A 10,578-nucleotide genomic window follows, 5' to 3' on the forward strand; every position below is an offset into this window, starting at 1 on the left:
AAAAAAACAAAATGTAAACAAACATTTTCGGGATTTTCAAAAAATTCTCAATTTTCCAAAAAAATCCCGTGATGGCTGCCGGCTGCAGTAAAACGTTCGCCTCAAAATACGACGAAGAACTGCACTACGATTTGGAGTATGAGGAGTATTGCAAGAATTTCGAATTCTCCGTAAGTTCTCGTAGTGAAGTATTTTTGGACAAGTGACTCCGACGGTTTTGCGTAACGCCCGCTTTGTTTGTGGTATTGATTTCCTTCTACTTTTTAGAATTCATCGACGTGTTGGATTTGCAACGGATACTATGGCCCCAGTTACGGTGAACCACTCTGCGGCACGTGCCATGCGTTTATCTTTCCGAACCATCCGGAGGGAGCCGCCGAGGATCTCGTTACGCAGATGTCGGATGACGAAGACTCGGGCAACGATGAACCCCCGGAAAACGGTTCCGAAGCTAAAGATCGTTCCGACGAAGACCCTGACGATGACGAACGCGAGCGACCCCGACCCTCGGCTCCACGCAATCTTGGCCAATATCTAGACATGCTTTCACAGCCTCGAGAATCGGACGAATCACAACAGAAGATTTGCGACATGCCGGTCGAAGTGCTGCTAGCCATTTTTGGTCACCTGGATGATCTCTCGTTGTGGAATGCGAGCGAAGTTTGCAAACAGTGGAAACGCATACTCGAGGTGCACATTCCACAATTGATGTGGAAAAAGTACACCAAGGAACGGTGGCCGCTTTTCCAGCAGATCTCCACCATACCAAACTGGCTGCACGTAAGAACGCGACTTGCGCACCGTAATCGTAATGCCCGAATGACGTTGGATTTCTTTTCCGTTTGCTAGATGTACGGTGCGCTGATGAATTCCTGCTTCTGCCGTACCTGCCTCCTACAGATGGCACTAAAGACTCCGATGCGTGGCCGCATGAACCACATCCGTGCCAATCGATTACGGAGCGATATTCGTTCTCTGGATCGTGATGCTACGGAAGGGATCGATGCGGTTGCACTGGACAATCAGTTATTTCACTGGCAAGCATCGATTCTCGGACCAGCCGGAAGTCCGTACGAGGGTGGGAAGTTTTTCCTATACATCGTCATTCCACCGTCGTACCCCATGCTGCCGCCGCAGGTTCGTTTTCTTACCAAAATTGTACACCCAAACGTTTCACGACACGGAGACGTGGGAATCGATATCATCCAGCACAACTGGTCGCTGGCGCTAACCATCTCCAAGCTGCTGCTATCCGTACAGAGCCTACTGACTGATCCGTACACACAGGTGAGATGATGAACGCGACAAAACCTGCAAACACGTTTAATCTGTTGTGCTGTTCTGCAGATTTGCATGGAACCTGAGCTTGGCCGGATGTACGAAAACGATAGGCTCAGATTTGAAGCCTTAGCCCGAAGCTGGACGTGGAAATACGCCATGTACGAGGTATTGCCACCTCTGGATGGCTTGACGTAAATAGGACCGGATACCATCGTTTCTTGAAGTTTGTATTGCTATTAGGTTTGTTGGAAGTGCAACGCGTACAGTAAGACATTTTGTACATTACCACAGTTCCTTTCGTGTGGAGAGGACTTTGTTTGGATAAAAATATAACTCTTGTATATTGCGTGATCCTCTATCTGGTGACTTCGTATGTAACGATTTCGCACAAAGTATGAATTTTCCTAAACATGAAGTATAACGATTCTCATCCGCCATCTACTGTGACCAGCATCAAGCAGCAAGGTAGCATATTCGAATAAGTTATAAAATGTATTCATCGCATGACCCGTGGGCTAATAAAGAATATCGGTTTGCAAATGCAATTTGAACGCCGAATATATTCTTGGCCTGAGTCTTTCAAATGTTTTTTTTTCCTAGAACTCTATAAAACCCGAAATACTCGAAATTCTTCTTGGCAATACATGTTTCACTTTGTACATCGATAGTTTCAGTTTATTTTTCTTTTCTGCGTCATTTTGTCACATTAGCTAACGATTTTTGCATCTCCGATATAGCTCCCACTCAGAACCACTGTATGAAGGGAGGATCCGCCAATGTTTGGAGTCTGGAACAGACACATGTTTATGGAAGAAAACGATACGATTTCTCCGCAGGAATGAACGTTTAACTCATTCAACGCGTGCCTGCGGTCTGTTCAACGCGTTACGTTAGGAGGGCAGGCGGAATTAGACTTTAAAAGAGGGGAATCGTAGAAGTTAGATAGTAGGTACACACCCATAGATCAGGATTTGATTTTTTGGTTGCAGTTGGTTTGTTAGATCGAATGCGCTTCGCTTCTTTGAGACTCGATGCACCTGTCGACGTGATGCAGTCCCGACCGCGGTCTAGACAATTGTTTCGGCCGATCCGAACACGGAAAAGATGAGCCACCCGAAGGTGTTGATGGCAGCGGCTGTGCTGAAGACAGCGGACCACGATTGCGTTAGCTCCAGGATGTGTCCCGCTAAGTACACTCCCAGGAATCCTGGTATAGCACCAACCGTGTTCATCAGTCCGAACACACTGCCTGAGTGGCTTGGTGCCAAGTCTTGTGGATTCACCGTGACTGCATTGTTGTGGAGTCCCGAAAGACCTGTAAATAAGCCGAACCGTGTGGATGAAATGTGCTAAAGTGTTAATCAGTCGCGCAGTACTTACCAATAATAATTGACATGCAGGTAAGAGCCATGTTGAAGTCCTGAGTTCGGCACATCATGAATAGGGCGCAATTCTGCCCAAGGAAGCAAATACTTTGCACGAGCTTACGGATACGTGTTAGGCTCCACTGTTTGGCAAGTAGGTGCTCTGTGAGTAGCTTTCCCGCAAACGTGACTGGCGGTAACGCTAGCCAGGGAATCATATTCACAACCCAGCCCTAGGGAAACGGAATTTGTGGATCGTGCATTAGAATCAACATCATCTTCAATCAGCCGTTGTCCTTACCTTTGCGTGTGGAAAGTTCTCATGAAAGTACGTAGGTAACCAGGAGAGTAACACAAAGAAACAGTTCATCTCGCAGGCGTGCGCCAGCACACAGGCCCAGAACGAGCTTCGCTCAAACAACCGCAACCAGGGAACTGTTTCGTGTGTTCCAAGTTTCGAGTATATCCTGCTCGGTAGGGAAATGTTGATGATTCGGCTCCTATCGGACGCCATAGTGTAGTAACGTAGAAAGAGTGTCCAGGATAGTCCAAGAAAGCCAATCACTCGAAAGGCAGTCGGCCAACCGAAGTAGTCAAGTATGAATGAACCGAGAATACCGGTCAGCAGCGTGCCTAACGCCGAACCGGATGTAAGTATGCTAAAAAAACTGGCCCGTTCGTTGGCGCTCAAGTTTTGACTAGTGATGCTGATCATGCTTGGAAAGTGAACGCCCTGGCAAGCGCCATTTACTATCCTAATGGTAACGATAAAGGGGATGGAGTAGGAGGCGAACACCGAGGACGAAGTGATGATGTTAGGCATCCAGAAGGTAATGAGCGACCAACCGATCGCCGCGAGCAGGATCACCTTCTGGCCACCGAATTTATCACTCAGATAGCCGCCTAGCACCTGGGTGAGCGTGTAGCCCCAGAAGAACGAGCTAAGCACCGTGCCGGAGTCGGTTTTGCTCCATTTACGTTCGGCGGCCACGGCTGGCACGAGCAGAGGCATCGTGGTGCGGGTAGAGTACAGCATGCAGGTGCCAGTTAGCAGCGTTAGGAACCAGGTCCGCTTTTCGTTCCTGCAACAAGGCACTGTGTTAGTTGAAATGCTCTACAAAAGCAGCGAAGTGCAGGCCTACCTGGTCCAAATACTCTGTCCGTCGTTGAGCTCCCGAAGGAACGAATATTTGAGCTTTTCTTCCATCATTCCCCGTCGTAGTTAGCTGCCGCTGACGTGGTCTCTCTGCGCCAACCAGCTCTCCGGGGGATTCTGGGGCACGACGCACTACGAAAACCAAGCTCGCTTTCTATAACTCCACGTTATCGTCAGTCCCGGATGTTCCCGGATGTTCTTCCCCTTCAACGCCAACACCGCAGCAGCATGATGCTAGATATCGATCCGATAACCGCTTATCGCTCAGAAATATCACTTTGATCGCAGCAAGCAATTATTGCAGGCTTCCTGGGTTTCTTGTAGCGGAATTTGAGGAAAAGTGAAAAAGTGGAAAAGTGGAAATTGGATTTTTGTTTAAAAAAGAAATGTTTTGACAGCTGCTCGGTTTGACGTTTGGCTTTTTTTGTTGTTTCGGGGTCTTGTGAAATCGCCGGATTTTCCACATTTCCTCGAGGAAATTGGTTGAAATGACGAAAAAGAAGCCTCTTGGTGAGTATCCTGCTACCTTAGTTGTCTGCAGAATCTCATTTTATTGTCTTGCAGGAATCGGGTTGAGCCGCGATGAACGGATGCTGATTGTGGTGGGAGAGATCATCCAGGAGCTTCTGAAGGCGCATCGCGAAGGGAAAGATGTGAATCTGAATCGTCTGAAGACGCGTATCTCCTCCAACTATGGCCTCGAGTCGGCACCCCGGCTAGTGGACATCATAGCGGCCGTTCCACACGAGGCCAAGTCGATTCTACTACCGAAACTAAGGGCAAAACCCATCCGGACGGCCAGCGGGGTACGGCGTGTCCACCATTTCGTGTCTGTTGCGTTTTCTAAAGAACATTTTGAATTCATTTCATAGATCGCCGTTGTTGCGGTGATGTGTAAACCGCATCGCTGTCCGCACATCAATATGACCGGCAATATCTGCGTGTACTGTCCGGGAGGACCGGACAGCGATTTTGAGTACTCAACGCAGAGCTACACCGGCTACGAGCCGACGTCTATGCGGGCAATCCGGGCGCGATACCATCCATTTCTACAGACGCGGCACCGTGTTGAGCAGCTCAAGCAACTTGGACACTCGGTCGACAAGGTAGAATTTATCGTCATGGGAGGAACGTTTATGTGCTTGCCGGAGGACTATCGAGACTTTTTCATCCGGAATCTTCACGATGCTCTTTCCGGGCACACCAGCTCGAGTGTGGCCGAGGCAGTAAAGTACTCGGAGCGATCCCACACCAAATGCATCGGTATTACGATTGAAACGCGACCCGATTACTGCTTGAAGCGGCACCTCTCGGATCTTTTGGCGTACGGTTGCACTCGCCTTGAAATCGGCGTTCAGTCGGTATACGAAGATGTGGCTCGAGACACTAACCGCGGTCACACGGTGAAGGCAACGTGCGAAAGCTTCCAGATGTCGAAGGATGCCGGTTTTAAGGTTGTATCGCACATGATGCCCGACTTACCTAATGTAGATATCGAGCGAGACATCGAACAGTTTATCGAGTTCTTCGAGAATCCCGACTTCCGTGCGGATGGATTGAAGATCTACCCGACGCTGGTCATTCGTGGAACGGGATTGTACGAGCTCTGGAAAACTGGGCGTTATAAGAGTTATCCCCCATCGACGTTGGTTGATTTGGTGGCGAAGATCCTGGCGCTGGTCCCACCGTGGACGCGCGTGTATCGCGTGCAGCGTGATATCCCTATGCCGCTCGTAACGTCCGGGGTGGAGCACGGTAATCTACGTGAACTAGCACTGGCGCGAATGAAGGATCTTGGAACGGATTGCAGAGATGTAAGAACGCGAGAGGTTGGCATACAAGAAATCCACAACAAGGTGCGGCCATACGAAATCGAGCTGATTCGGCGTGATTACGTAGCGAACGGAGGATGGGAAACGTTCCTTTCGTACGAGGATCCGAAGCAAGACATTCTTGTCGGATTGCTACGTTTGCGTAAGTGCTCGCCGGATACGTTCCGGCCTGAGCTGCTTAACGGATGCTCGATCGTTCGTGAACTGCACGTTTACGGTTCCGTAGTGCCGGTCAATGCTCGCGATCCTACCAAGTTTCAGCACCAGGGCTTCGGAATGCTCCTGATGGAAGAGGCGGAACGTATCGCACGCGATGAACACGGCAGCCGCAAGCTGGCCGTCATATCGGGTGTGGGCACGAGAAACTACTACCGCAAGATGGGTTACGAGCTGGATGGACCTTACATGTCAAAAATGTTGATCTAACGCAACGCCAATAAACTAATGTTGAGCTAACTTTCTGCAGTAACAGAATTTCTTCTTTGCCTGCATCGATTTAATTCAATAAATATTCATTTCAAAGACTTATCTTCCATCCAGTATAGATAAAGATCCAGGATCAATCCGCGCGATTGTTTCACATAAGGGATTTAGGAACGTTAAGGTGCTCCACGAAATTGTCGAAGCTGAGATATGTTTGGAGCTGTGCAGGATCTTCGCCGAAGAAGGACTGAAGTTGACCGAGAAACCACAGTAACTCCTTGCAGAGCGGCGTTAGGTTTGATGCAGCACACTCATTGAAAAGGTCGGAGAATTTCAAAGTATTCCTAGTCATAAGATGCGATACCAAGATGTTTCGGCTGGTGGGAGTTGCTGCCAGGTGGTGGGCAAGGATCCGGATGGAGAGCAAAATCGATGCGGCCTGTGATTCGAGATATGTTCCAAGGACACTGGCCAGATAATCGACACATCCTCGTATAATGCTTTCCGAACATTCTCCATGTGCCGTATTAGCGTCCTTAGCCGGCAATAGATTGTAGCATTTGTAGAGCAACCGTAGACTACTCGGGTGAAGCGCTTTCCCGGTGAAACACTGCACGATCTGATCCAGCGTGGCGCTAGTCCTGCAATTGAGAATGTTATTAGAATTCCTTCAAGTGTATCTTGTTAAATATGCCTACTCTTGATTATAGTTGAGAGCCAGTTCGAGCGTTAGAATGATATCATCGGCCGCCTCGTGATCCGTAACGGAGGACAGCAGTCGAATCAGCACCACAACCAGACCCTGCGAGAACAGCACCTCCGCTCCTTTCGGGCTGGATCCGACGATGTTTTGCAGAATCCAAAGGCAGGTCTGTTGCAGCGGCCGGCAGTTAGGGTTTTCTGCCAGCGCTATCAGGTAAGTTCCGGCGAAAGTGGAAATCTTCTCGCAGCACACGTCGTCCCCGAGCGATAAATTGCAGATGCACTCGGCGGCAAGCAGCTGAAGATTGTAATCGTGGCCGGTCAGTTCCTTGACGATCACGTTGATGGCGCCGGTGATTCGGATAAAGTGCGATATGTTCTCACGGCTCTGCTGAAACCCGTAACTGAGGCGTACGAGATCAAGCGGTTCGCAGCGTTTCCGGCGTTTAATCCGCCCAGCTAGCCCCTTGATTTCCGTTTCCGTTATGGTTTCCATCACGCCGATCGAGTGATGAAGCTCACCTAATCCGGCCCGATTCCGGTCCAATTCCTTTTTACGGTGCGTTTTCTGGTCCCATTTCAACTCGTTCCGTCGCTGAGAACGGTTTTGTTCGACAAACGGCACTTCCACGTCCATATTTTAGAATAATGCTAGGGAAAGTTGGTTTTGTCCTGAAATAAACCAAGAATCGCTGTGACCATAACCCTATTTTTGCCGAGAGTTCAAATTTTCGAGTAAACCGCTCGAATCCCCATTTTTCGAGCACAACAAAGCAGGCCGCTCGAAAAACTACTCGAAATAATGGCATTTTTCGAAAAATTCGAGCAGCTTACTTAACGAAACACTTAACGAGAAACTTTAACGAAACTCAATTTTGAATTTTCGTTTTATTCGTTGCCACACAAAATGAGCCGAATTATTGGGTCACCCTTCTCCCTTGTCCTAAATATGATTGATAGTTTCTTTTATCGAATGATGGTGGTTTTGTATCCTAGTGCTAGACGTAGGCCTTTAGAACTTCTCACCGAAATGCTCGCGGCATTGGAATAATGCAGAGGATCGCTTATCACTGAGCGTCGAGTAGAACCTAATCAGGCAGCAGGTCAAAGTACACACCATGCAATTAAGAAACCATTCAGGTTATCAATGAGAGAGCAATGACTTGAGCATAGTCGTTATCACTTCGATCCTCTTCGTGCAACATCGCTCGTTACAGCAGAGTCGCTGGATTTTGGTTGAGATGCTGATACAGCATATAAACATCCAGCCGCGATAAGCAGGCGCATCATTCTTGAACTTGATCTTCGATAGAGCAGACAGTTACTCGTTGCATAATGAAGCCCACTGCTTGGTTCATCTTTTTTTGTGCTATAATATCTGCACGAGCGAGTGATAAATGTGGTGATAACATCGTGACTACTGTTACAACGGTTTCGGGATGTGGGTTAGAGTTGCTGTTCACGAAGCTGGATGGTTTGCAACAAAAGTTAGAGAAGATACAGTCCGGATTGGATGAACATCAAGCTACCCAGCAAAAGGTCTTAGCTGCTTTCCATAGCCTCGAGCATGAGATCAGATACAACATCAGCCTGCTCCACGATCGCACTGCGAAAGATTGTGGGCAACTAACAACACAAACCTCCTTTGCATCGTGCAAAGATGTGCCATCGAATGTTTCGGGAACATATCTGATCCGCGCGGACAATGAAAGTGAACCATTCCCTGTTTGGTGTGAACAAACCAAATTTGGTGGCGGTTGGATCGTATTTCAGCGTCGATACGACGGATCTTTGGATTTTTACCGCAACTGGGATGAATACCGCGAAGGATTCGGCGATGTGCAAAAGGAGTTCTGGCTCGGTCTGGAGAAACTGCACCAACTCACATCGGCCCGTAGACATGAATTGGTGGTTGAAATGAAGAATCTGAACGAAGATTACGGTTATGCCCGCTTTACTACGTTCGAAATTGGAAGTGAAGACGAAGGGTACAGCCTGAAGAAACTTGGGGAATACAGCGGAAACGCCGGCGATTCATTGAAGGATCACAAAGGGATGAAGTTCTCTACGAGGGACCGGGAAAATGATGAGAATGAGAAAGAAAACTGTGCCCAAGAGTATTACGGTGCTTGGTGGTACAAAGCATGTCACCAGTCGAATTTGAATGGCGGCTATAGGAACTTTGTCAACACAAAATCGATGAGTTGGTTTAGTTTTGATGACTCATATCAGGGAATGAAATATTCAAGAATGATGATTCGTCCGAAGAATTGAAATATCTGCTCCTTTTTATTCAAACATATTTTAAACGTTCAATATTATTTTAATAAAGCCGAAAAAATGGCAAGAGAAATATTGAGACAGCCGTTTTGTTGGTACGATGTGTAAACAAAATGGTGTAGACACATATATGATTAATAATTGTTGAAAGAAAGTAGTAACATTACTAGAATTATTACCTTGTCATTGCGGGTAGTATTATTTTGAATCTGTTGTTGCTCCATTTTTTTGCTACATTTCTTCACGTGATCTAGTCCGCGGTGTGCTATGCCGGTCCTGCATTGGGCATTAGTGGACGTAGACGCGGGGTACAAACCGATGGGGCGCTGGTAGCGCAAACAGCAGTACCATTTGTTTTAGCCAAAAACGGTTAAATTATCTCGAGAATAAAAAAAGAAGACTATTTTATTACAAGTTGTCAAACGACGATCCGAAAGCGACCGAACCTTAAACCACAATGCCAGAATCAAACGGCGCACATTATTGTGTCAAGGGAATGGTGGCAGCATATATAGTGGAGGATGAAGGTATTGTCAAGAAAGCTACGGTTAGTTTGTTTAACTTTTATTGAAGTAGTTTAGTTACTTATGACCACCGCGCGATTCAGCCACTCTTTTTGCCATGTGATGAATTCGAGAAACGCTTCAGGAACCTTTGGGACTGGGTTAACTGTAAAAAGCCAAGAACGGCTGGTGAACTGTGGCACGAGCTGAGTAAACTAGCTGATGGGCTATGTGGTTGGTTTTTTTTACGCACGACATATTTGGAGAGATGAAACTGATTGACCTTGTCTGGTACGCGCCGTGAGTGTTCGATGTAGAGCAGTGTGTGATCGACGTTTGTGGACCTGGTAGCAACCGGTTGTTGGCTCCCCTCGCGTACGCACGGTGTTATATTCGTTAAGACGACGAAATTGTAACGTTGCGAGAAAGGTTTCCCGATGTGCATATGTGTGACTGTTCTGTGGTTTAATTCTCTTAAATCGTTCTGTGAAACTGTGAAATATAGAAGTTTTAACACTATGGAGGCATTCAACTGCGAATAAACTAGCAATTAGTTGTAGAGCTAAGAACTGTTAAAACGTTTGCTATTGGGAGTGCAGTGCAAGCGATTTTTTTGTACACTGCAAATGTGGATGTGTTCCGTCCGATTTGCCGATTCCGATTTACAGCACATTAAGTTATTGATATTTGAAGGTTATTGAAACCAAGCCATATGTTGGTACTGAACGTGGTAAATGTTGCAGATTGAAAGGAGCAGATAAGATACTCTAAGGCCTATCATAGACAGCCTGCTTCTGTTTCCAGATATATTCTTCTTGGCGCTAATCATGAGCATGATACGAGGCTTCTTAAAATTCCGCATGCGTGTATGTTTATACGAGTTAATTGTCATTCTTGTACCATGCACGATATTATTAATCGTTATCGCTGCTATTCTTTCACCGGAACAAACTTATCGTATGGCGAAGGCTCAAATGTGGATACAGCATCGGGACTCGGCAGGTTCTACAAATGAATTATCACCTGAGAATATAGTT

The 10,578-nt window shown here is 47.1% G+C and overlaps 6 protein-coding genes across 6 annotated transcripts in view; 4 read left to right on the forward strand and 2 right to left on the reverse strand.

The window, feature by feature from the left end:
* Positions 1-1,841, forward strand: LOC125952370 (uncharacterized). The gene is made up of 4 exons (XM_049681817.1): positions 1-170; positions 268-780; positions 850-1,287; positions 1,348-1,841. The coding sequence occupies exons 1-4, from the start codon at positions 72-74 to the stop codon at positions 1,474-1,476; spliced, it is 1,179 nt and encodes a 392-aa protein (XP_049537774.1). The 5' UTR covers positions 1-71; the 3' UTR covers positions 1,477-1,841.
* Positions 1,842-1,919: 78 nt separating this feature from the next.
* LOC125952354 (solute carrier family 17 member 9) lies at positions 1,920-4,218 on the reverse strand. Its single transcript, XM_049681799.1, has 4 exons — positions 3,788-4,218; positions 2,947-3,727; positions 2,662-2,878; positions 1,920-2,596 (listed from the first exon to the last, which is right to left on the reverse strand). The coding sequence occupies exons 1-4, from the start codon at positions 3,853-3,855 to the stop codon at positions 2,349-2,351; spliced, it is 1,314 nt and encodes a 437-aa protein (XP_049537756.1). The 5' UTR covers positions 3,856-4,218; the 3' UTR covers positions 1,920-2,348.
* Positions 4,219-4,220: 2 nt separating this feature from the next.
* On the forward strand, positions 4,221-6,106 carry LOC125952336 (elongator complex protein 3). Its single transcript, XM_049681777.1, has 3 exons — positions 4,221-4,311; positions 4,366-4,607; positions 4,674-6,106. The coding sequence occupies exons 1-3, from the start codon at positions 4,290-4,292 to the stop codon at positions 6,057-6,059; spliced, it is 1,650 nt and encodes a 549-aa protein (XP_049537734.1). The 5' UTR covers positions 4,221-4,289; the 3' UTR covers positions 6,060-6,106.
* A 35-nt stretch (positions 6,107-6,141) lies between these two features.
* On the reverse strand, positions 6,142-7,430 carry LOC125952373 (uncharacterized). The gene is made up of 2 exons (XM_049681820.1): positions 6,755-7,430; positions 6,142-6,697 (listed from the first exon to the last, which is right to left on the reverse strand). Exons 1-2 carry the CDS (start codon positions 7,393-7,395, stop codon positions 6,211-6,213), a joined length of 1,128 nt encoding a protein of 375 aa, XP_049537777.1. The 5' UTR covers positions 7,396-7,430; the 3' UTR covers positions 6,142-6,210.
* A 663-nt stretch (positions 7,431-8,093) lies between these two features.
* On the forward strand, positions 8,094-9,032 carry LOC125959491 (microfibril-associated glycoprotein 4-like). Its single transcript, XM_049692314.1, has one exon. The coding sequence runs from the start codon at positions 8,094-8,096 to the stop codon at positions 9,030-9,032; it is 939 nt and encodes a 312-aa protein (XP_049548271.1).
* Positions 9,033-10,374: 1,342 nt separating this feature from the next.
* Positions 10,375-10,578, forward strand: part of LOC125959492 (alpha-1,3-mannosyl-glycoprotein 4-beta-N-acetylglucosaminyltransferase A-like) — a 4,245-nt gene continuing 4,041 nt past the window's right edge. Inside the window, exon 1 of the mRNA XM_049692315.1 lies at positions 10,375-10,578. This exon is cut by the window's right edge and continues 673 nt beyond it. Coding sequence (XP_049548272.1) covers positions 10,375-10,578 — 204 coding nt within the window.

The sequence above is a fragment of the Anopheles darlingi genome, chromosome 2, assembly GCF_943734745.1.
Source record: "Anopheles darlingi chromosome 2, idAnoDarlMG_H_01, whole genome shotgun sequence".
Taxonomy (NCBI): domain Eukaryota; kingdom Metazoa; phylum Arthropoda; class Insecta; order Diptera; family Culicidae; genus Anopheles; species Anopheles darlingi.

Bases quoted from the DNA above. Each gene is read 5' to 3' on its own strand.
- LOC125959491 (XM_049692314.1), top strand. From the start codon at position 8,094: ATGAAGCCCACTGCTTGGTTCATCTTTTTTTGTGCTATAATATCTGCA.
- LOC125952373 (XM_049681820.1), bottom strand. From the start codon at position 7,395: ATGGACGTGGAAGTGCCGTTTGTCGAACAAAACCGTTCTCAGCGACGG. The intron at 6,698-6,754 runs GTAGGCATATTT...TCTCAATTGCAG, and splicing joins GCTCTCAACTATAATCAAGA to GACTAGCGCCACGCTGGATC.
- LOC125952370 (XM_049681817.1), top strand. From the start codon at position 72: ATGGCTGCCGGCTGCAGTAAAACGTTCGCCTCAAAATACGACGAAGAA. The intron at 171-267 runs GTAAGTTCTCGT...TCTACTTTTTAG, and splicing joins GCAAGAATTTCGAATTCTCC to AATTCATCGACGTGTTGGAT. The intron at 781-849 runs GTAAGAACGCGA...TCCGTTTGCTAG, and splicing joins CCATACCAAACTGGCTGCAC to ATGTACGGTGCGCTGATGAA.
- LOC125952354 (XM_049681799.1), bottom strand. From the start codon at position 3,855: ATGATGGAAGAAAAGCTCAAATATTCGTTCCTTCGGGAGCTCAACGAC. The intron at 3,728-3,787 runs GTAGGCCTGCAC...GCCTTGTTGCAG, and splicing joins GGACAGAGTATTTGGACCAG to GAACGAAAAGCGGACCTGGT. The intron at 2,597-2,661 runs GTAAGTACTGCG...GCTTATTTACAG, and splicing joins CTGCATGTCAATTATTATTG to GTCTTTCGGGACTCCACAAC.
- LOC125952336 (XM_049681777.1), top strand. From the start codon at position 4,290: ATGACGAAAAAGAAGCCTCTTG. The intron at 4,312-4,365 runs GTGAGTATCCTG...ATTGTCTTGCAG, and splicing joins GACGAAAAAGAAGCCTCTTG to GAATCGGGTTGAGCCGCGAT. The intron at 4,608-4,673 runs GTACGGCGTGTC...TTCATTTCATAG, and splicing joins CCATCCGGACGGCCAGCGGG to ATCGCCGTTGTTGCGGTGAT.